Source organism: Balaenoptera ricei, chromosome 12, assembly GCF_028023285.1.
Source record: "Balaenoptera ricei isolate mBalRic1 chromosome 12, mBalRic1.hap2, whole genome shotgun sequence".
Taxonomy (NCBI): Eukaryota; Metazoa; Chordata; class Mammalia; order Artiodactyla; family Balaenopteridae; genus Balaenoptera; species Balaenoptera ricei.
Window position 1 is genome coordinate 21995212 of NC_082650.1, and position 24341 is coordinate 22019552.

At 39.2% G+C, this 24341-nt stretch overlaps 1 protein-coding gene across 1 annotated transcript in view; it reads right to left on the reverse strand.

Moving 5' to 3' along the window:
• The window catches only part of AIG1 (androgen induced 1), a 227381-nt gene that overhangs the window by 121396 nt on the left and 81644 nt on the right, over positions 1–24341 (reverse strand). The window contains 1 exon segment of the mRNA XM_059941082.1: positions 17882–17983. Coding sequence (XP_059797065.1) covers positions 17882–17983 — 102 coding nt within the window.

The following is a 24341-nucleotide window of genomic DNA, read 5'->3' on the forward strand; positions in this document are numbered from 1 at the left end:
TGCGGGCTGTGATCATTGCCTTTTATATTCCATTTACGGGTAACAAACGCAGGACGATGCAAGAGATAAATCCCTACTAAGGAAAAGGATAGTAAGTCTTATGGTGAAGTTAACATATATGGCCAGAGCCATCAACTTCCTCACCCTCTTTAAAATAACCAGAACAATCAGTCAACACTTATTTCTCACTCCTAAGTGCAAGGCCCTATTCTAGGTCATGTGGAGGATACAAAAAAAGAGCAGCGAGGAATTGCGGAAGTCATAACTATTTCTTTTCTATTTGTGTGATGTATATTCTAACCATTTCTCAAAACGACAAGGCAGCTTGCCATATAAAACACTCAGGGCAGTGGAAATCAACACAAAATAAAGAATCAGATGAAAAAAGTACACTGGGAAAGGAGAGAAAACCAGCTGGCTATGGCATGAGAACACGAAATGTGGCATCAGAGGAGAAGCGGAAATATCTCCCATTAATGAGAAGCACCAGGAGAGACAGCACTGTTTCCAGTATTAGATTCTAGGAGGAGATTATTGCATGGATACTTACATAAAAAAATACTGAGTCGAATAATAGGAAATATCTTCAGAGTCGTTTTGCAGAACAGGCAGCTGAGATTGACAGAAAAGTGCCTGGAGTCAGACAGGCTTGGTTTACATCCAGGCTAGGCTACAGTGTCCTACCCTCTTTGACACATTAACTTCTCTGAATCTCAGAAACGGTGATCATGATCCCTGCTCCCCAGGGTCACTCTGAGGGTGAAATGAGATCGCGCAAGTAAGTGGCTGGCCACGGCAAGCGTTTAACAAAGACTTGTGTCCCCCACCCACAGGTGTACCCTGTATGAGTCATTATTCCTAATAAATATGTATGGACTTTAATGCTCATCTATAATTCTTCATAAAAATGGATGAATCATAAGTTGTCTATTTGTAAAATTGTTTGATTGTCTCTCTCACTAGACTGCAAGCTCCACAAGGAGAGAGGTACTTCCTGTTTTTTCTTCTGGCATAAGTGGTAAGGAGCACACTACACAAGTATGTGCTCCACCAATATTTATTGCGGGAAGGAAAGAAGGCATTTTTAGTGAGAACTTACTAACATGGTCTAAGCGTGTTGCTTTCTGGTGAGTAGCTTGAGGAGTACACGTGGATGCAGAGACCCTCAAGAGAGAACGGTTTCTGCTCACTTGACAGGCGCTCTCAAATATCCACGTTAGATGTTCTGAATATCTCATGCTCCTCCATTTAAATCTGCTTTCCCTCCAGCACCAGCATTCAAGTGAAAATTGTTAAGCAACTCAGCTATTGATTTCATTGCTTTTATGTTCTTTAGATCTATGTGTTTCCAACAGTACAGTCTACTATTTATCACTGAAACTGCACAATCAGCTTCAAAACAGAATGAGGAGAGTTTATGAGCTAGCCTCGAAAATGAATGACCATTTATAGAACAAAATTTTTGGGTGAAAATATGTTCCCAGTTCTAAATGACTAGCTCATGAATGAACTTCTGAAACCCGGTCCATTTGTACTTCGGTGGTCTACAACGTACTGATAGATACTATGAGAGTTTCACCTTCATAATGCCATGGTGTTAAAAAATGTAATCTAAAGTAAAATATTTTGTACCTTTCCTTTTCTCCTTCCTCCCTCCATCCCTCCTTTTCTCTTACCATGTTTCCCAAACACAGTTAAAAAAAAATTCCCTATATTCTAAGCCGCATTGGCAGAAGAAGCTCCAAAAAAGTGTTAAGGCTGTGACTCACCTCATTGTAATTCTCCTTGTAGGATTTATGGAAAAGGAGTGAAATCCAAGAGAATAAAATAAAACTTTAAAAATCCCACTGACAAGTAAAAATCCATTCTGTAGGAAATAGAGTTATATAAAAGATTTATATTTTGTTTCATATAACTCAGAGGAAACCCATATCCCCTGTTAACTGCCGTCTCTAATTAGTTACAGACCATTTAACTCCATAAATATTTTCAAGGATTAATGATAACTGACACATGTATTATGCCTTTAATCTTCTAAGTAATGTTAATATTGATTCATTTTTCTTAGAATCTTGGGGTGGTGCCAGATTCTATCCCAGTAGAAACCGAGGCACCTTGTGACCAACGCATAATGGTTAAGTTGACCTGGTCATGCATGTTTACCCAGGTTTGTCTCTTTGCCGTGCCCTCCACTCAGCTCAGCTCCAGCCATCACCACGGTGACTTCCCTCTCTGTGTTCTTCCATCAGCCACTTTCATCAAACCCCAAGGAAGCCTAGAGACGCATGAATTCAAGGGCTCTCAAACTTGACTGTGCCTCAGAACCATGTGAAGGAGCATTAAAAAAAAATACAGATGATGCATGGGTCCCATCGCAGACTGAATCGGTCAGCATTCATTGGTTGGTCTCTGAGCACGAGACCTAAGCCAACCTGGCTGACCAACATTAGTGCAGTTTTAACGGCATGGAAAGAAGAAGGCATTATTCAAGACCTCTAAAAGTGAAGTTGTTTTTAAAGGGAAAGAGGAGTTTTCAATGGGGATCTGTAATGGTTAATTTTATGGGTCAACACGGGGTGCCCAGGTATTTGGTTAAACATTATTCTGGGTGTGTCTGTGAGGGTGTTTCTGGATGAGATTAACATTTGAATTAATAGGCTGAGTAAAGCAGATTAGCCTCCCCAATGGGGATCGGCTACATCCAAATCTACTGAAGGCCTTAAAATAGAATAAAAGGCTGAGTAAGGGAGAATTTGCTCTCTCTGCCTAACTGTCTTCTAGCTGAAACATTGGTCTTCTCCTGCCTTTGGACTCAGACTTGGACTAGAATCTACTCCTGCCTTTGGACTCAGACTTGGACTAGAATCTACACCATCAGCTCTTCTGGTTCTCAAGCCTTTGCTTGGACTGAAACTATATAATTGGCTCTCCTGGGTTTGCAGCTTGTCGACTTCAGATCTTGGGACTTTTCACCCTCCATAGTTACGTGAGCCAATTCCTTATTATATACACACATCCTACTGATTCTGTTTCTCTGGAGAACCCTGACCAACACAGGATCATAGTTCTTTTAACTGTATGTTCTAGTATAAATATATATGAAGGTACATAGAAAACATTTGAGAGAGATTTTGCAATGATAAGCCACAACAGCAAAGAAGACAAAGTGCCGTCATTTTAGAATAAAGGTTGAGAAAGTCCCCACCTTTGCAGAGAAGGCCCCTGTTCAATTGAAGGGAGCTATGGGGGAATGCAGAATAGATCAATACATTTTTCACAAGAAAATGCTTTACATTCTATTCACATACACATAAATAATCTCATATGATTCTAATAAATAGGATGGTGAGATTGTGAATATAGATTAAAGGTGAAGGTGTTGTCTGACTTATATTGAATAGTGATAAGCTCCCTGCTTTCTCAGATCTAAAATGTTTACTGAAAAGATAAATGAAAAATATCATCAGGAGAAAGGCAGTGTTGTGTGCTGAAGTCAGCAAAACAACGACACAAGGATTCTCGGTGATCAAAAGCTCTTTGGCCTGGGCCTTCTCTTTTTTATTCTGGCTCTCGGTCCCTGTGGTCTGTGATCTATGATGTTGAATACCAGAAGTCACAGTGTTCCTTATAGTTGATGTTCCCTGCTGCATTTCCCTCTCCTTTTATCATTCCTCCTTCAGTCTTTTATTCATTTCTTTCATTCCTACATCGTTTAAGAAGTTGAGAGATGTTTTAGGAAATACATTAAAAATCAGTCATGTTAATATGAGAGAGCTTTATATTAGGAATGAGGGCTATTTGGCAAATTATGTTCTCCATTTTAAAATATTGAAAAGTGGGGAAAAAAAAGGTAGTAACTGCAATTTAAAGCAAATCTTCCTAAATACAGACAAAGAAAACAGGATAAGATAAAGGAATCTTTCTGAGTTTCCTATGCCAGAACTTTTCAAGCAAACTTTCCAAATACAGGCAACTGGGGAGAAAGAAAATTCACAAGCAAATAATTTAGCACATGACACTTAGTAAAATCTAATGAAAAATCACCAAACTTGATTTCAATATAAAATTGCTGCATGCAAAAACTGTTTTGCAAATACATTACTGGTTTTAACATAAGTTGCTGTAGAAGGTGTGTTGCAATAGTTATATTCTATAATTTAGACTTTTAGCTTAGTTGTATGGCTTACTTATGTAACTCTACAAAATGATGAGTCTGGAAGGCTTGAGCTTATAAGGAAAAAATGCCTTCATTTTAGTGAGTCCAGTCTACACTCACAGAAATATCAAATTACTTATTGAAAAATCCCAGATGAAGTAACAAGGAATGTTCTGGGAAGTTGCTGTTGACAGTGTGTTGCCCTGATCTTATAGATGTATGTTTCCCAGGATTACTTAGAGAGGATTATCAGCATTAAAAAAATTAGACTTGCTGGAGGTCTTTTACAGTCTCCTCAGGGAACTCTAGAGGGGTTGAATGGTCTTTTCTTCTTCTTTTTTAAAAATAAGTATAGAATCTGATTTTGCATAAAAATCTGAGAGCTGGCTTCAGAGAAATCATGAAGAATTAAGAGAATTAATTAAGAATGAATTAAGAGAAATGACTTGTTCCCCAATGTCCTTCCAACAGCCCACCTTGACTGCCCTGACCTTGGACTGTCACAACTGTCCCATGTGGGTCAAAGCGAGGTCACAGGAGGGGCAGCTGAGGGGGACCTTTCCAAGTCATACCGATCCAGCAGCTTGATCACTGACTTCCAAATAAGGTTAAAGCACAGCTTCATTATCCAGAGCCTGAAATGTCAGCCAACTTCACCAGCATGAGAAGTGCAATCAAAAGGAGACATTGGGCACTGACTTAAAACACACCACTCAGTAAAACGGAAATCCATACAGCAACAACTGATGTCAACATCGCTGAACATTTTTAAACAACTGCAACAGATTACTATATGGGTGCGCATACTGAGATAAAAGAAACGTTCCCTGCCTGGAGTCTAAATCTGATGAAATGGAATCATATCAACTGGGCAGTTTTCAAGCACAGAGAGTTACTTCTTCCTACCGTCCTTTCTTTATCCACCACCTGCATCTTCGCCCCCGTTTGCAGCTAACCCTCCGTTTTAAGCTCCCATCTCCCCACTTACAGTTGGATCCTTTGAGCATCTTCCCTTCCTTCAGCAAACGTTTGAAAAAGAAACACCTAGGAGGAACAACAGCGGGAAGCCAATTTTCACCATTACCTAATTTCTCCAACCTGTTACAAAGTGCAACTAATAACATCAAGAGGGAGCATCGTTCCTTGTGCAGGTTAAACACTCATGGTACACCAATACCAAATGAAGGGGCTGAGTTTTGACAATGTGATGAATACCCTTCTGGAAATGGCTGGTGAAATGGCACTCCTTGAAGGCCCATATTTCACTAACTTGGCAAAACTTCGTTTCAAGGTCATTTCCAAGTGCTCGTCTTGTGCAGAGCAGCATGCGTGGAGCAGCACTAGCATGGCACCAGGTCAATCCATTAGTCATTGCTGGAGTGAGCCTTCTGTGGAGAGGCAGCCGGCTTCAGAGTCAGATGGGCTTTAGAAAGCATGCCAAGAAAACTTTAAGATTTGAAATGCTACAGAAAAGAAGGTTGCTGCCTCTTTTAATTGCCTACTATCCTTGCAGACGGTGGCTTTTCATATTTTTATGCAAATATTACATCTCTACCCAGTGTGAAAACCGGGTTAAAAAATGTGGTAAGTGAAGTTTGTGCATATGTCTTCAATTGAGAACAGTGTCGAGTGCCAAACTTTGACCAAGCTAATCAGACTGTAGGTCTGTGTGAAAGCCTGAAGTGGTGGAATCTAGTTGCTATAGCTGCAAATTAAACAAATAAATGAGACACCATGGAATGCAGCAAAATATCTGTGGTCTGATTAGTTCATATTTGCCATATGTGTGAATATTAGCAGTCGAATTCTGAGTTTAAGCAAAGTTCTTTTAAAGAAGTGCAACTGAGGGCAAATGCTTAAAAATAAATAGAGAAGATCTGAAGCCTATGTCCAAAGATAAATATTTTACATTTTATATAAGCCTTTAAGGAATTTCATTAACTTTTTAGGTTAGGAGTATATACAAATTCCGTGTTGCTACAAATACAAGATTTCTACCAGGGTACCTTCCCTGGAAGCTTTAGACAGAGTTTGACACTAATTTGTTACTTACTATATGATGATAAGTTGAAATCATTAGCTAAGGGATGTACTTTATTTTATTTTACCTTATCTTATCTTGTCCCATCCTATTTTAGAGGATTTACATTTATTTGGCCTACTATGTGGCAGGCACTGGGCTATGTACTTCCATGGCTACAATCTCATGAATTCCCACAATAAGCTTTAAATTCTCCACTAGTGGAACTCGGCAGAGAAATTTAGAGAGACTGTTGAGCAGAGAATGTTATTCTGATTAGCCTCTTAAATCACATACTCTAAACTGTTTCCATAGAATAATAAAACTGGAGAAAACTACGGAGGTCACTTGGTTCAGTTCCCTTTTCTAGGTGGCTCACAGGTCTGCATCTATTGAAGTACGGCATACGGAAACGGAGCAGCTTTTTTTGAGTTTACGTGGTGTGAGAAAGAGAATAGAGCAAAAAAGACATTCTGTTGTGTGTGCGGTCAAGGCAACAAGGACGTATAGAAAGGAATGTTTAGGGCTTCCCTGGTGGCGCAGTGGTTAAGAATCTGCCTGCCAATGCAGGGGACTCGGGTTCGAGCCCTGGTCTGGGAAGATCCCACATGCTGCGTAGCAACTAAACCCACGTGCGCAACTACTGAAGCCCGCGTGCCTAGAGCCCGTGCTCCACAACAAGAGAAGCCACCGCAGCGAGAAGCCTGCGCACCGCAATGAAGAGTGGCCCCGCTCACCGCAACTAGAGAAAGCCCTCATGCAGCAATGAAGACCCAACGCAGCCATAAATAAATAAATTAATTTAAAAAAAAAAGAAAGGAATGTTTATTAACATCGATCTTTTTACCCTACACATATAGAGAGTAGCGATGTTAACAGCAGCACGTGGACCTATAAGATAATTAGATCTATTACCAGATCACATGAATTAATGTATTTGATAAGGATGAAAAAGTTTGCATTAAAGGGAGACATTTCCACCAATCAGGGCTAATCTTTGCACTTAGGTTAAAGCATATCTTAATTAGATCATTAGGTGTAAGCTCCTTCTCTGAATATGGATATGGCAGAATAGGAAAAAAAATCACTCTTGCTTAGATGAAAAGGAAAATAATTTAAAATGCCAGGAATGTTTACCAGTGTCTTGATGAAATATGTTTGTGAGCTATAATGACAATTCACGTTGAAAGACATGTCTTTAACTCGACGTTAAAGCTCCCTGGAGAGCGGCCCTCGGTAGAGCAAGGGCCGTGGGGTCAGGCAGCTCAGCATTCTACTCCCAGCTAGTCCCCTCACCAGCGGGGTGAGCTTGGACAAGCGGACATCATTCTCAGTAACAGTTACTGCTGCCTGCTCTTCCTGTCTGCCACCACGTATGTCATCATCATCTAAATACCTGTCTTGACCTTAGGAATCAACCATCCTCTCCACGCACAGTTACAACGTGGTTATAATTTACTGCTCTGAAAAATCAATTATGTTGTTACTGACTTTACTCAGAGCGTTGTCTCCAAAGCAGCTTCAACTCAATGGCACAAACTTAGGCACTGCAATTCAAAACAAAGAATACATCATTTTATTAAACCCCAGTGTATCCATTCAATAATCCTCAAGTTCTTAGTCCTGCAGCTTCCCCAGAGCCCATCCCATATTCACACTGCATTTAACAAGCTGGAACTCCCTAGGAATACATCTTAGGGTCCTGCAATTTGTGGAAAAACAAAAATAACAACAACTTTAAATCTTAGCTTAACCACACTGGTCAGGTAAGAATGATGTGGAAGCTTTAGTGTAGAGAACAGGGAAACTGCCAAAAAAGTTGATGGAAGCTTGGACAACACTAATAAGCAAGGACGATTGCACTTGCCAAATCATGTGAAAGTGTAAAAACAAATCTAGACAAGCTGAAGCCTGGTCAGCGGAGAGAGTGTGATGAAGGGCGTGTATACCATTTCCTCAATAAACGTTTACTGAGTGTGCACTTAATCCCAGACACTATGCTAGGTTTTGGAGGAAAGGATAAAAAATTTTGTTGTCCTTTATGGCCTCATAGCCAATTGGAGGAGTAAGCAAGTAACTGAACAGTAACCAAACAATGTGATGAGAGAAAACATAGGTGTATAAACAAAGTGTTATGAGTGCAGTGAGAAGACCTACTCAGATGCCGAGGAGCCTCTGGGCTACTTCACTCATAGGTGGTGTCTGAGAAAGAAATGCAGAAAGGGGGCATCAGACCTTCAGTTCTTCTAGAAAAGTAACTGAGGCAGCAGTGCGGAGAGGGGTCTGGTGATGAGACAGTGGGGAGGAGAGAGATGAATTGAGCTCGTTGTCTCAGTTCAGTTGAATGATGATGAAGTCTTGAACTAAAGCAAGGATGGTGGAGGTTAGGAGGCTGGGGCAGACTCGACAGCTACTTTGGAGGTATATACGATATGGCTTGCCAACTAACTCTGAGGGGTTTGGTAAAAAGGAGCTTTTAGATGCATCTTGCCATTATTGAGAAGGAGATGAAAGATGGGGTTACAAGATTTAGAGGAGGGGTTAATGAGGTTGTTTCAATATGTTTATCTCAAGGTCCTTGTGTCAAATGCAGAGTGTGATGCCCTATGAGACACTGGACCAGGAAGTACAGACTTGGGAATAACTCTTGTAGGGCAGAGATAGAAGTCATGAGGGAGAGTGAGACCCTTTTCGAAGAGAACATGAGGAGAACAAATAGGACTGGTGTTTCAATCTTGAATAATGGATGAAGGGACTGGGCAGATTTGGACTTAAAAAGAACGGAAGACTCAGTTCCTTATGAGAGTCTTTCCTAAGCTGAAGACCCCGTGGTCTTGGTCTACTACTGAAGCTCCATCATCAGGGATGCTCAAGCAGAGACTGAATTTGCCAGTATATTGTTCAAGTGATTTAAGTATCACATGGTGTATGGACCAGATGATCTTTGGAGTCACTTCCCAAGTCCAAGATTCTGGCATTCTGTGCCTCTGTGACAGAAAATGCAGCTTTTTTCCCACTTCACTTTCTTTGGCAGCCATCACTGATGCTTGCTGAGGTTGGAACTTCAATTAAAAGGGAACTGGAAAGGATATAGGGATGGACTTCTGCCAAGGAGTTAAGTCTGTGGCTAATGAATGATCTGTCTGTGGTAGTGAAGAAGGAAGCCAGTTCCCAGGACAACACCTGCCTGCCTGTCCCCACCCGTCCCCCAACTATGAAGAGCTAAGGGCAGATGAATGGGAAACATATGAATGAAGTTTACTTTGAAATATCTATGGATTTAAGGATTAGGGGTAAAAAAACTTGAGTAAACCACTCTTTGGGTTTTGCTGACCCCAAAATATCTGAATATAATTTATAGACCTTTTGATGAACTCACAGTACTGCTGGGCCTGCTCATCTATTAAATGTAGCAAGAAAAAGGGCAGAGTGTAAGCCAAGTAATATTAGCCTTGAATTCTACCCTTGCATGGAAAATCAGTTCTACAAAGGAATTTGTGATGGCAGGAAGTTACTTTAAAAAGGCATCTGGCTATTACGCTAGAGAAAAAATAACTAATACCCAAATAAAACAATCAATATATGGAAGAGCTTTTCAATACATTTGATCCAGGCTACTACTTATCTGGCCTGTAGCTCTTAGATGTTCCAAGGACCCATGGTGTGTTCTTCAGACATCAATTCTGGCCTTTTCAGGTAAGAGAAACAATATACGTACAACCAATAAGCCCCTCTGGGGGGACAGCAGGCCATGCATGCAAGATTTGGCTGCAGTGCAGCTGAATTTGAAAAATGAAGTAAAATACAAGTTAGGAAAAAAGTGAATGGTTTGGGGTGGCATTCTCTGTCAACAATTATGGAGGGGAAACGAGAAAGAGTGGGATAAAAGAGAGCAAGAGAAAATGTGGACATAGACTACTGATAAAGTCGATTCATTCATGCAATGAATTAGGTACGGTTCCAGGTGCTAGGGATAAATCAGTCACTAGAACAAAGATCCCTGCCTTTATGGAAATTAAATTCTAGAAGAAGGAGATGGACAATAAGCTCTAAATACAACATATAAATGAAAGCATATAATACGTCAAAGACAGTAAGTGCCATGAGGGGGATAAGGAGCAAGGTAAGGGGATTCTGGGGGGACGGGGTGGCTTCAGTGCCGAATAGGCTACTCAGCATAAGCCTTACTGAGAAAGTGCCATTGAGCAAGGATTTGAGGGGGGTTGAAGAAGTGAGTTAGGCAGATCTCTGGTGGAGAGCATTCCAAGACAAGCCGAGTGCTTGGTGTGTTCAAGGAACAGAAAGGAGGCCAGCTCAATCTACTAACATCTATTGATTCATCAAATGATTATTGAGTACCTATACTATGCCAAGGACTATGCCAGGTACTGAAGAGAGAAAAATTAATCCCCAAAGCTCGAGAAGCTATGAAGGAGATATGGTATTTAAAACTGTGTGGTTTGGCCGTGACATTGTGCCTTCTTTACCCTAGGACATTTTTAACTCCCTTTCCCCCCATCTTCCTCTTTCTCATCTCCTATTCGATCTCCCTCCTTTTCGTGGCCATTTCTCTTCTCATCCATGATGTTCCCTCCTTTCCTTTTCTCTTCTCTCTATCTTTTCCCCTTCCCCATCCTAGCCTCTCTATCTCCTCCTCTTCTTTCTTGCTTCTTTCAGGACTTTTTCTTTACCTTTGATTTTCTGTAGTTTAAAAGTGATACGCCTAGGCATAGGGTTTTTTGTTTGTTTGTTTTGTTTTATTTTGCATTTATCCTGTTTGGTGTCCGCTGAGCTTCCTGGATTTGTGGTTTAAGGTCTAAAATTAATTTGAGGGAAATTCTCAGTCATATTTCTTCTGTTTCTTTCTCCTTCTTCTCCTTCTGGTAATCCCATCATGCATCTGTTACACCTTCAGTAGTTATCCCATAGTTCTTGGATGTCTGTTCTGCTTTTTCAGTCTTTGTTCTTTTTGCCTTTCGGGTTTTGAGGATTCTATTGATATATTTTCTAGCTCAGAGAGTCTTTCCTCAGCTGTTTCTAGTCTACTAATAAGCCCACCAAAGGCATTCTCTATTTCTGTTACAGTGTTTTTTATTGCTAGCATTTCTTTCTGGTTCTTTCCTAGGATTTTCATCTCTCCGCTTACATTGCCCATCTGTTCTTGCATGATGCCTACTTTATCCCTTAGCATATTAATCATAGTTGTTCTAAATTCCCAGTCTGATAATTCCAACATCCCTGCCATGTCTGGTTCTGATGCTTGCTCTGTCTCTTCTAATTGTGTTTGTTGTCTTTGGTATGCCTTGTGATGTTTTTTTTTTTGACAGCCGGACATGATGTACTGAGTAAAAGGAACTACTGTAAAAGGCCTTTAGTAATATAGTGGTGAGGTGTCAGAGGAGGAAAAGTGTTCTACAGTCCTATGATTAGGACTCAGTCTTTTAGTGAGACTGTGCCTCTGGACTATGAACTTCCCAAGTGTTTCTTGGGTTTTTTTTTCCCCCTCAGGTAGGACAGGAAGGCTAGAGCCCGCTGGAGTTGGGTATGTCCCTCCTCCCAGGTCAGTTAGGCTCTGATGATACCTCAGCAGGTTAGACTCTGGTTAACTAGTTTCCATTAAGGTCAGGCTTTGCTAAGAGCTGAGTGTTCTGATGTATTTCACAATGGTTCCTTTCTCTTCCCTCTGCTGGAAGCATGAAGGGATGTTTCTCTGAAATTTATTCTGGGAATCTGGTTGAGCTCCTGCAGGTAAATCTCACAATATTGTGGGAACCTCTCTATGCCTGGGCCACCCTGGACTTTTTCACTCTCAGGTTGTCCTCTCTGAGCCTCCAGTAATCCATCAATTACCATTCAGGTTTCCCTCCCCGGGTGCTGGTTCCCGCAGTGTTTCTGCTCAGGAGACTCTGCTCCAGTTTAGTTGTTATTCTCTGTATTTGCTTGTCTGTCTCTCTAACCTTGGGGCAGTGGTTTGCTCTATGTTCTCCCTTCTCATATGGATCCAAGAAGCGTTGTTGATGTTTTCAATCTGTTGAGCTTTTTACCTGTTATGACGGAGTTGCAACTTCCAAGCTCCTCATATGTGGAACCAGAAAACCCTCTTCGTCTCTGCCTCACAAACTTGTTCAAAGGTTTCTCAAACATCATTTAAAAGAATACATTTTCTCAATTTACAATATTTCCAGTTGAAATAATAAATAAGAAAGAGAATCGACAAAAGCTAAAATAAAATACCTTAAAATCCATTACTGATTTAAAAGAGACAGAATAATCGAATCTTCATGTCAAACTTTAGAAGGGCAATATCTAACACAGGAGAACTGGGCTTGGTAGAACTAATGATCACAAATGAAAATTCACAATGGAAGAAGCTAAAATCAGTAAAATTTGACACGAAAAAAGTTTACAGACGAGAACAGTATTCAATAATTCTGAAAGTATCTGCCTCACTGTGGATGTAGCTCTCCTTCTTGTTCTTTGGGGTCTTATTTGTTTTCTTTGGAAGGTCCATTGGGAGCCTTAGCAAGACGTTCCCAAGAAATTTCTGACCTCTGTTCCAGTCTTACTTTTATTTTTGAAAATTTTCAGATATCTTCTAGTTACTTTAGAATATATTGTGAAAATTGAGAAAGGTAGTTTTTTCATATGAAAAAGAAGGTCTTCTTTCAACCAACAACTTATTCTATGAAATATCCAATATCAGGGTGGCAGACTCCACAGGTCATGAAATGCATAATCTTTTTATCCCAGAAAAGGAAAATTTCTATAAGCTGTATTATTTACCAAAAGAATAGTGTCAAATTTGAGTTCCTGCAAAACCAATGATCATCCAAGCAGTATTTAATGCCTTCTTTTCTGGGAAAGACAGATGTACAAAAACTTTAGTAATTACCAAATGTCAAAATAATATTGAACAGAATAAACATTTGCCTAAATTAAGGTTCTCTTGAGGATCAGTTACATATAACAAGAACAACTGACAAATCAAGCATGATGAGAGGTGGGACTTATGTTTTTGTCTCCTGATAAATTATATGGGGAATGGATAACTCCTGTTGTGATTATAAGAACATCTAGGTCATGTCTGCTTAAAGATCTGTGGAATAATAATAATATCCTAACCTTCTGCAGTGCTTGGCATTCTCAAAAGCACTTTATAAACATTAATTAGGTCTTCAATAAGCTGATACTGTCTTGTTGGTTTTTTCCTGTTATAGCATCACTGAGAGTCTGCCATCTTTCTAGAGTTTAAATATTTATTTACTTATTGCTTTTAAAGTGTATTTACTCCATTGACAATGCTTTAAAATTATAATCAGCAGAAGAGAAATGTTCACAGTTCTACTCTTGCAACTAAGAAACAAGCCAGCGTAACAACAGTGCTTCTCCTTGCCAGAGTGAACACAGTCTGTTGGGGGTACTCTGTTGGTCTGGGAAACTGTTTTCTTACTTACCTTTATCCACTTCAAACATGCCCTTCCCATCCTTTAAAACTGCATGTGTTTTTCTCATCCCCTAACTACACAGTGCCTAGCAGGGTGCTTTGCATGTGGTGGGTTTTCAAAAAATGTTTGCTAGATTGAATTAAACCAAAGCTCAGCCCCCATATGTGGCAGCCATGCGGAATCCTACCACAACTATCTGTGACCACTCTCATTACATTTTGGAAACTCCGATTCATTTGCTGATATCACTTCTGTTTTCCTTTTGTCTGATTATCAGTGGACTGAGAATAAAAGGTGATAGAAAGAAATAAACGTAAACTTGACATTCTTCTAAGTTTCAAAAGCAAATACACAAACATCCTTTACATTATCAACACTTAGTGAATGCCTAATGGGCATGTATGCTGTTTGAATTGCTGGGAATACAAAGATAAATAGGGTTGCAAGGACAGAACAATTTTTGATTTTGAATATTGAACTGACTCCATTTAAATGTGCTATACTGGGGCTTCCCTGGTGGTGCAGTGGTTAAGAATCCACCTGCCAATGCAGGGGACATGGGTTCGAGCCCTGGTCTGGGAAGATCCCACATGCCACGGAGCAACTAAACCTGTACACCACAACTACTGAGCCTGCACTTTAGAGCCCACGAGCCACAGCTACTGAGCCCGCGTGCCACAATTGCTGAAGCTCTTGCGCCTAGAGCCTGTGCTCTGCAACAAGAGAAGCCACCACAGTGAGAAGCCCGTGCACCGCAACGAAGAGTAGCCCCCGCTCGCCGCAACTAGAGAAAGCCCATGGACAGCAGTGAAGGCCCAATGCAGCCAAAATCAAATAAATAAATAAATAAATAAATATGCTATACTTTATATGTTTGTATTTTTAGTTGTAATAAATTAAAATTCTTTGTGTGGAGGGGGTGTGTGTGTGTGCTATTTTAATGGAGCCTGGAGATAACCTAGTGTTTACACAGCAAGGGTGTATTACCCTGCTATTCACCCATTTCCTCTTCTCTTCTGCAAATAAATTCTAGGATTGCTTGCTGAGAGAAAAGAGGAAGACAATGGAAAGAAAGAGGTAGAATATTTTCCTTTAGTTATAATCATGTCTAACTTTTGGCAACTTTAGTGTAAATCAAAATTGAAACCCCTGTGGATTTCAGACCCTGTAAGTTTTCTCTTATGCCTGTTTGAATGCTGCAAATTCAAGACTGACTTGATGATTCTCCTGAAATGGTGTCATGATTGATAGACTTATACACTGCATCTCAGTTCTGTGGTTCGGGGCTCTGGATCCCTAGAAATTATGTTGAGATTCTTCAAACAATGAATATGATTCTATATGTAAGAACAGAGTACGTTCTCTCTTGGAATTCTTGTAGTTATAAAGATCTAAGCAGGTAATAATAGTGAACAGGCCTAGAGAGCCGTAAACCATTTGCAGAAATATTTGACGGTTACAAATTAAACTAGGCAGTATTAAATAAAATATGTTCTATCCTCCTACATTCTTAGATATATTTTCGTAAAATAAAATAAAATAATATGATTGGATGAGTAGTAAAATTTATAAATTACAAATATAAATATTTAGTATAATATAAATATCCCCAAATTTTATTTTCTCACCTTCATTTCAGCAAATTCACTAAATATGTTTTTATAATGGAAATTCTTACAAAACTGGAGCTCTACTAACAGTATTAATCTAAAATAGCAATTAAAAATAAAATGTAATTATAATTAAAGTGTATACAACTTGAATGTTTTCATCAAAACATGAACATTAAATACATGTAAAAATTTTAATGAATTATTTTCATACTTTAAAGTTAGATATTCAAAAGTAGTTATTAAAATTAAAGGCAAATACAAACTATAATTAATTAAATACAATTTTAAAAAAGCTGAAAATGCTCATTTAATTTTTTGATGTTTCATAAATCATATTACACATTTTTATAAAGATTAAATTATTCATGATTCCAGCATTTAATGTTCATATTTTAATTGCCAATCCAAAGCATTAGCACCATGTTTTATGCATGATGTATTTAAAGTTTCATATATACATATTTAGAGTAATGTAAATTGTTTAATATTGCAAAATATTCCTCAGCCATCAAATCCAACATCTTTGTTAGTAATTCTGGAACCATGAATTGGAACATGAAAAAAAGCCAAGAAATGGTCATTCAGCTTTTCTAAGACAAAATTCATTGGGAAAGAAATCTACTGAGCTCATATTATCTGAGAGGACTTGACATGTTCGTTAATTTATCTTTTCCCTTTCCTAAATATTTCTGTCACTCAAATCCTCCTTGCATTTCTAAGTAGTGTTTTTCTCCAAGAGTGAGAATTTTAACCCATCAAAGTGAATCAAGGGAAAATTAGGAGAGTCCAGCTGAAGTTCTAATAACTTCATACAAACTTAATAAACCATTCATTCGCAACATTAGACAGTGCCAGTATCTGCAAAGATTGTGATTTATTCTCTGGCCAGAAGGTAACACTGTACAGTTTAGGGATGTAGACAACAGGCCAGATTGCCCAGGACTCTACTTCTATAGCACATGATGCAATCATTTGTTCTCAGCTAAGGCCCTTCTGGTGTCAGAAACTTTCTAAGCCTCAGTTTCTTCATCTGTAAAAGGGATAATAATTTCTTGTTCATAGAACCACTAAGAAAATTAAATTATATAGCCTGGCACATAGTAGGTTATCAAAAAATAGTAGTTATTAGTATTGACTGGCAAAGAATTATGGGGACTGGCTGTACTGCATTAGTCATCAATCTAATGATTATGTACTGGTCTTCCTGTATGCCAGGTGGCTGGGCAGAGACGCAGGATTCGAAGGCTGCCATTTTGCACTAGCTGTATAACATTTTTGCGGACATGTACCATGGAGATACAGAAGTGCGGGGCCAGCACAGCTAACAGCGGAGCAAACTTGGCTTGTAAAAGTGGGGAAAGGTTCCATGAAGAAGACAGTATACAAGCTGGCAGGATAAGCAAGAGTTTCCCAGTGAAGAATGGGAAGGGCATCGGGGGCAGAGGATTGCAAAGACTTGGGAGTTATGAAAGCATTTCCACATTCAAGAAAAGCAAAAAGTTGGAGAGAGGCAGAGTAACCATGTCAGGCTCCTGGTTAAATTTAATTGACAAGACCCAACTGATTTGTTTGTAACTAGACCTGAGGTGCCATGTTAATCATTCTACAGTGTGGCTCTAATTGGACTCAAGGAAAATTCCAGTTCTCTGAGATGTGCTACTTTTGAGGGGTTGGCTTACAAAAGGTTTGGTCAATGCCCCTCAGTACAATAATGTTTGTTTGTTACTACACAGCATTTTCTTAAAATATACCAAAATTGGGGGCAGAAGGGAAACACTTTGGACCTCAGATGCGTGATTTCCAGTTCTCCATTCCCCTATAATTTCTGTCATGGGTTGCCCTTTTCACTAGGAGCACCCAGGGACACATTCTAAAAATTGCTGTAACCAAAAAATGCAGGCTTCTTAGTTAATAACAAAACAGTGCTCAATCCCAGAGATGGAAAGGGAAGACGACACAAAATTTGTCTGCAGAAAATATACCCTCAAATCTTGTCAAGCAATGTGCAAACCAGCCAAAGTATTTGATTTGAAACTTGTGAAGGTAACATCAGTGCTAAAGCATCTGAAAGGATTAGACTGAGAAGAAGGAAAAGACCTCGCAGCTGCAGGCAAATACCCTGGGATGGGCAGACCCTGACAAGGTGGACAACCACCGCTGAGGACACCTCCAACGTCTGTAGCAACTCTCCCACGGAAAGTAACAGCCCTGCCTCCCCTCCAGGGGAAATTCTCCAAGTACACTGGTTACTTCCAACACAATCTCATTGATGTGAAGTGGAGGAGGCATGGGGTGTCCATAGTGGTGCAGGTGGGAATCAATCCTTAGTCTCCAACAGGGGACAAACCTTTGAATGGCACAGAAATTAAATCGATCCTGGAGTGAGCCAATTGCATTATACCTAACACCACTGACACCTCTTATAAACTATGGATTCATCTACTACGTAGTTTTAATAGTGACTCAATTTCATGAGAAGACCTTTTTTATTTACGTTCAGTTTTCTTCTCTAACTGTACTCTCTCATTATAATTTTCAATTCACAGCTATTTAGGTAGATTCTGTGGACAGCCTAAATTAGAAAACAGCTCTTTAGTAGATTTTTTTTTTTTAAATAAAAGGAAATCATTTGTTTTAGTCCACTTACCATTCCATGATTCAGCCACCCTGGGATAAAATTATCAAGCAACTTCGGGTAAATCATCTCTCTGTCATAGGCATAAATGATCCAGAACACCGCTACAACGAACTGGAAGGGAAAAAGAGATCCTTTATTTCAAAGGCACCAACTGTCCACAGCATACAATTTGTTGGTTATCTATTGTTCAAAGAACCCAACAAAACTATAATTTATAATGAAAGACAAATCAGTAAGCCAGCTAATAACTGCAAAGATTGTTCTAACTTCAACCCATTAGTGGTAACTGTTGGGGTCCTTCCTCTTTCCTTGATCTCCCAACTGTGTTCTCTCAGGCGAAGGGTTCTGTTTGTGAGGGAGAGAGAGATGGTCTCTCTGTCATCTGGAACAGCTCCCTTCCAGGGCTAAGTGTGTTGGTTTGATTCCTCTCAAGAGGGTTTAAAAGTTCATTGGTGGTTTTTTGGATCCCATTCCCCACTGTACAGCATTAGAACACATTCAAGAAGCTGTAGTGTATTTTCCTTGAACCCATCATGTGGTTTAAATTAATCTTCACATTCTCAAGTTTCTATTTCACCACTCACAGCATTGAAATCACTGCTATAAAATGTCCCAAAGTCACAATTCCAGCAAATGTATTAATTTATATAGCCTAAGCGGGGGCTTTAGCGACACTGAGAAGCAGAGTGTACGAAGAGTTAAGGAAGATTCCTAATTTATGAATAACTCATAAATTCATCTGGATTCCAGAGGTTTATTTTGACCCATCAGCAACATCAACAAAAGCAAGGAAAGTACTCAATTTATTATCTTATCTTTCCTCAAACTAATGGCGAGAGAAGCAGCTCAGATAAAATAAAGAAATGAATGGCCCAAGGCCTTAACCTTCACCATAGAATTTTTTTTTAAAAAAATGAATGCTTTTGTAAATAGTCTATAAATGTAGCATAGAAAAGGGAATGAACCATCCCAGAGGGAGGTCTCATAGTCTCTTCAGAGTTATGTGTCAAAATAATAAATACTACGGAATGATAAAACGTGGCATCAATGTTAAACAGAAACAATTTTATCTCATTTCTTGTAAGTCATCCATGCCCTGTCATTTTATTAATAATATATATTTTATTGCCACTTTTTATAAAACTCCTGGTGTTTATAGCTCAAGGCTAGTAATCAGAAGGATTCCAAAGTTCTTTTAGAAACACGTCAGTTATCACACGGATAGTCTTAGCCCCCCAAAAAAATTCACCCTTAAAACCCAGGATGTTATGAACATTTACTGATTCATAAAACACATTGAATGATAATTACAATAGGCAACTGTAGATAACACACGTAGTTTTAATACCAGATTAGGGTCCCCAGTTATTTATCCTGCTTTTGGGGCAACTATTTTCACTCAGTGGATAAATGCACAAGAGGAAAAAAGAAAAAAACATCTATTATTAGCTTAAGGTTAACTATCATCAGGATCTTTCCAAGTACAACAAATAATTTTTGAATTATCCACAATTTGGGTTTGTTCATTCCACTACTAACTTCATGTGTATTGAATATCAGTGTTCCCTGCCCTCAGACCTGGGTGGGCTCCATGCTTTACACTCTTGTTACGCAAAGTGTGGTCCCATGAATCAGCGGCACCCACGCCACCTGAGAGCTTGTTAGATGTGCAGAATGCAGGTCCCAGCCTGACATGTTCTGATCCTGTATTTTAATAAGATCCTGAGGTCATTCCTATGCACGTAAACGTTTGAGATGTCCTGCTTTGGAAGGCTCTGCTCCAGCCACCTGGAGCCTCCTCCCTCGCCATGGAGTGAGGCAATCCCAGGTCCAAGTGGCTGGTCTACCCAGAGCCTGCACCCCCTCCCCTTCTAAACCACATCCTGGGAAACCATGACCCTGGAATTTCCTGCCTAAGTAGACACAAGTATGCCTCAGGGCCTGTGTGGGTCTCCTTCTCGGGTCTGACCCTGGAAGACTGACTGTGCAATAATTGTTTGTATCCCTTGACCAGAGAGATGGTTAAGGGGTATTTACTCCTGTAGGATGAGAACCAAAGTTTTACATGTGGCCTGGGTGTCCATACACAGGCATGAAACCATTTCAATCCTGGATGGAGCCATCAGTAGAATCCCTTTACCTTTGCCACATAATGTAATTTAATCATGACAGCGACATCCCATCACAGTCACAAGTCCCCTCCCATACTCAAGGGGAGGGGATTATACAGGCCCGTGTAGCAGGGGGCAGAATCTTTGGGCCGTCTTAGATTCCTGCTTACCATATGCTTCTACTCTTCTTTTCCAATATTGTTTTGGCTATTTTAAGTCCTTGGCATTTTCATTTAAATTTTAGAATCTCAGCTTGTGAATTTCTACAAAGACATCCCCCTAGAATTCTGATTATGACTGTACTGAATCAATATATTCAATATGAGGAGAAAAGATATCTTAACAATATTGAGCCTTCTAACCAATGAACATAATTTATGTCTCCATTTATTAAGACCTTTAATTTCTCAATGTTCGTAGTCTTCAGTGACAGCTCTTACACATATTTTAAGTCTACCACTAAGCATTTTATGTTTTTTCTGCTATTGTAGATAGCATTAAATTTTTTTTTACATTCTTTGTTTGCTAGCATATAAAAACACAAATGATTTTTTGTATATTGACATGGTATCCTGTATCTTTGCTAAATTCACTTAGTCATTTGAGTGGTTATGTTATAAATTATTTTGGTTTTTATATGTACACGATCTACAAATGAAGACAGTTTTTCTTCTTTCTTTACAATTTGTATGCCTTTTAGTTCTTTTTCTTTTCTTATTGAACAATGTTGACCAGAAGTGATGAAGAGTGAGCATCTTTGTCTTCTTCCCTACTTAGGGAAAGTGTTCAGTTTCTCAACATTTCAGTTTAATATTAATTGCAGGTTTTTCTTAGGTGTCTTTTATCAAGTTGAGGAAAATCTCTCCTATTCTTAATTTATGTATGTAATGAATGAGTGCTGAATTTTTTCAGATAGCTTTGCTGCATATCTTCAGGTGACCATATATTTTTTTCTCCTTTATTCTGTTAATATGATGAATGATAGCAATTGATTTTTAATGTTACACCAACCTTTAATTCCTGGTCATTATGATGATCTTTTTTTAATTTAATTATTTTATTTTATTTTTTATTTTATAATATTTTATATATTATTGGATTCGACTTGCTGATATTTTAAGGAATTTTTTCCATCTTTATTCATAAAGTGTATCAATGTCTAGTTAGTTTTTTTTTTCCCATAACATCATTTTCTAATATTGGTTACAGGATAATGCTGGCCTCAAAAAATAAAGTGGGAAGTATTCCCTCCTCTATTTTGTGAAGGACTTTGTGCAAGGTTGGTATTATTTCTTCCTTACCTATTTGATATAATTCTCCAGTGGCATCATCTGGACTTATAAGTTTTCTTGTGAGAAGATTTAATTGTGAATTCAATTTCTTTAATAGGTATAGAGGTTTCAGGTTTTCTATTTTTTCTTGAGTGAGTTTTAGTCATTTTTGCCTTTTATAGATTTTCTCCATTTCATCTAAATTTTTGAATTTATAAAGTTGTTCTTAATATTCTGCTATGGAAATCAGCAAATGCTACAAATCAGGTAGTTTATCCTAAGAGAGCTGGTTGTTAAAGTTTGCCAGCACATCACTCTGGAGAGCAACTTTCTGTTCACCAGGAATGATCATTCATGGTGTCCCTACCACATATAAAGCATTGTGGGGTCGATACTTAATAGTGCAATTTGGCCAATCCTTTGACCCCTACCATAGATTGACGGAATTATATGGGTTATTAAAAGCAAAGTGACTTTCAAGAAAGTGTTAGTCACCTTTCTCAGTGTAACACTAGAAGATCAAGGGGTACAGCTAACTGAGTAATCAGCCTTCTAAACAATTCTTGAGATGAAAACGCTGCACAGATGGTAGCTCCTTGGCTTCCTGCACTGACATCCTCTTGATGGTATGGTCATCAGCAAACCCAAAATAAGTTTGAACTCTACCACCAGGGCATGGATATGAACAAAAATAGGTTCTCCTGGACAGGCTAAGTGATACTGAAACGTCCTACTGTTGTGAAGAAGCTTCTTCTCTGTCCAGGACTGGTAGCCAGCTGTTCCCCAGCACACACCTGCTGCTTCTGTGCTGCCAGGACCAGAATACTGTACTTGAACTGAGAGTGGGAGAAGCACAGTCACTTCCGAGTTCTTCAAGCTTCCCAGACAAAACACCTGTGTTACAGTGGTTATTGAGGCCTCATTTGAACCCCCCGGAAGGATTAGAAATAAACACAAAAGAAAACTGGATTCATACTTTGTCCTCTTTTTGTAAGGAGTCTCTCATATGGAGTCCAGTAGAAGCTGAAGCTAATCAGCTTTAGTTTACTTCTAAGAAAAAGCTTTAGTGATCAGTGGGAAATTCCTTGGAGTTGAGTAACACCAATTAGAATGCAAAGGATGTCACAGAGACATTTACCCTGAAGGAGGCTAAAAAGTCACTTATCTGTAGATTGGTCTGTGAAGGCCATTTAGCGTGATCTCAAACATCCACTGTTGAAGGAGGGAAGGAGGAACTAAATGAATGCATCTTTAAGTTTTCAGCTTCAACATGACATGAGTTTATGGAATTGCTTTCCCTTTTGAAACAAATCTATTAGTACTCAGACTTTACCAATTACTGATTGGAAAACATTTAAATTCTCTTTTGGGCTCTACTCCTTTGCTTCTAGATTTCCTTTTCATGATTTGCTTTCCCATCGATTCTTTCCAAGGTCACACTGTTGCTGAGAAGTAACATTTAGACATGTTTCCAGCTGTGATTTCTCTTTCCAAATGCACAGAGCATGAGAGTAAGTTGTGTGCTCTGGATGCTAGCTGGCTTTGTCTCTGATGGCCTCCATGCAGACAGTGAATGCCTCATTTTGACATGGCCCTTGTCTTCCCACTTTGCACATCTAGGAGATCCTGAGTCCGCAGGTGCTCTCCTTCTGGCTGACTTCCCTCAGTCATACTGTTAACTTCAGAAATGCACAGGGAAGCATAGGGCACTCTGAAATGTTATAGTATCTTTTGTTCCAGAGTACAATTTTTTTCTAGTACTCATTCCTAGAAGTGTGACAAAGAACTCCTCTACTGTAATGATGAGGTTGTGAGTTACATTATATTTTTTTATGCTGTACATTCTGCTCAAATTACTTTAAAAACCAGAATCTCCATTTAGAGAGTTTCTAAAGCACATGTTGATGTTATACCTTTCTCATGGCTTTCATCTTTTTGGTAGAATTTATAATTTCTCCATATTTATCCACACTTAGGTCCTTAATTATCTTTTCTGACTGAGTAATTATGTGAGAATAAAAGCCCAGCTCCTACAGGAGCCCGCATGATTTGATGCCTGCCTATATTTCCAACCTTCACTTGTACCGTATTCTTTCTTGCTCCCTAAGCTAAAATTGGCAATTTGATTGTTCCTAAAACTCATCATGTGCTTTCCTGCCTCAGAACCACAGCATTTTCCACTCTATGCCAGGAATGTCCTTCCCTCATTTTCATATGGCTGGATTCTCTGTTCCTTCAGGTCTACTTTAGACAGCATGGAAGCCTCACCACTGTTCCATTATTTTCTATCAGAAACCCTGATAGAAAATAGGCTTTTTGTTGTTGTTCAATTGTTCACTGTCTGGCTCTTTTATGAGAAAGTGAAGTCTCAGGAAGTAGGGACTTCTCCGTCTTGTTTACTGCTGTTTCCCCACTAACTGGCATATAACATGTTTATGGTAAAAATTTGCTGAATAAATGAATAAAGGTGCATTGCTGTTCCTTATATGTGTCAGACCCCACATCTCCCAGAGAAGCAAGTACCTTTTTACTTCTTCAATTTTCTTCCCATTGACCTAAGATTTCTCTTTTATGTTGTCCACATTTTGTGTCCTCCTGTCGGTGAGGAGATAAGCCTTTCTTTCCAAGATTTTTCTTTTAGCTCATCCCTTCTCAGATCTTTTATCCGTTAGCTCTTCTTTTACCTGTTTATGTCTTCTATCATCTTAAAATAATCCTTCCCTGAATTTCTAGATCAAGATGGAAGACTAAAGGCTCTCTTTCTTGAAATCAACCAAGAATAAGGGGAATAAGAAACAGAAAGAAACCAATGGAAGCAGGGAACATCCTTAATCCAATAATCACTCTTCTCAACTGGCTGCCAGGTGTTAGGGAAATTGAACACGGCCAGGGGGAGACACTGATGTAAGAAACAAGATCCGAGGGCTCTCTGGTCTAGCGAGCAGAACAGAGAGATTGCTACAGGTGACACACTCTAAGGGACACTCTGTGACCCTTGCTGGGAACCAGAGCTCTGAGATGTATGGGAGCCCTGGGGAAACGTTCAGGGGTCAGAGGTGATGATGTTCAGTGAGGCAGTGGGCAAGC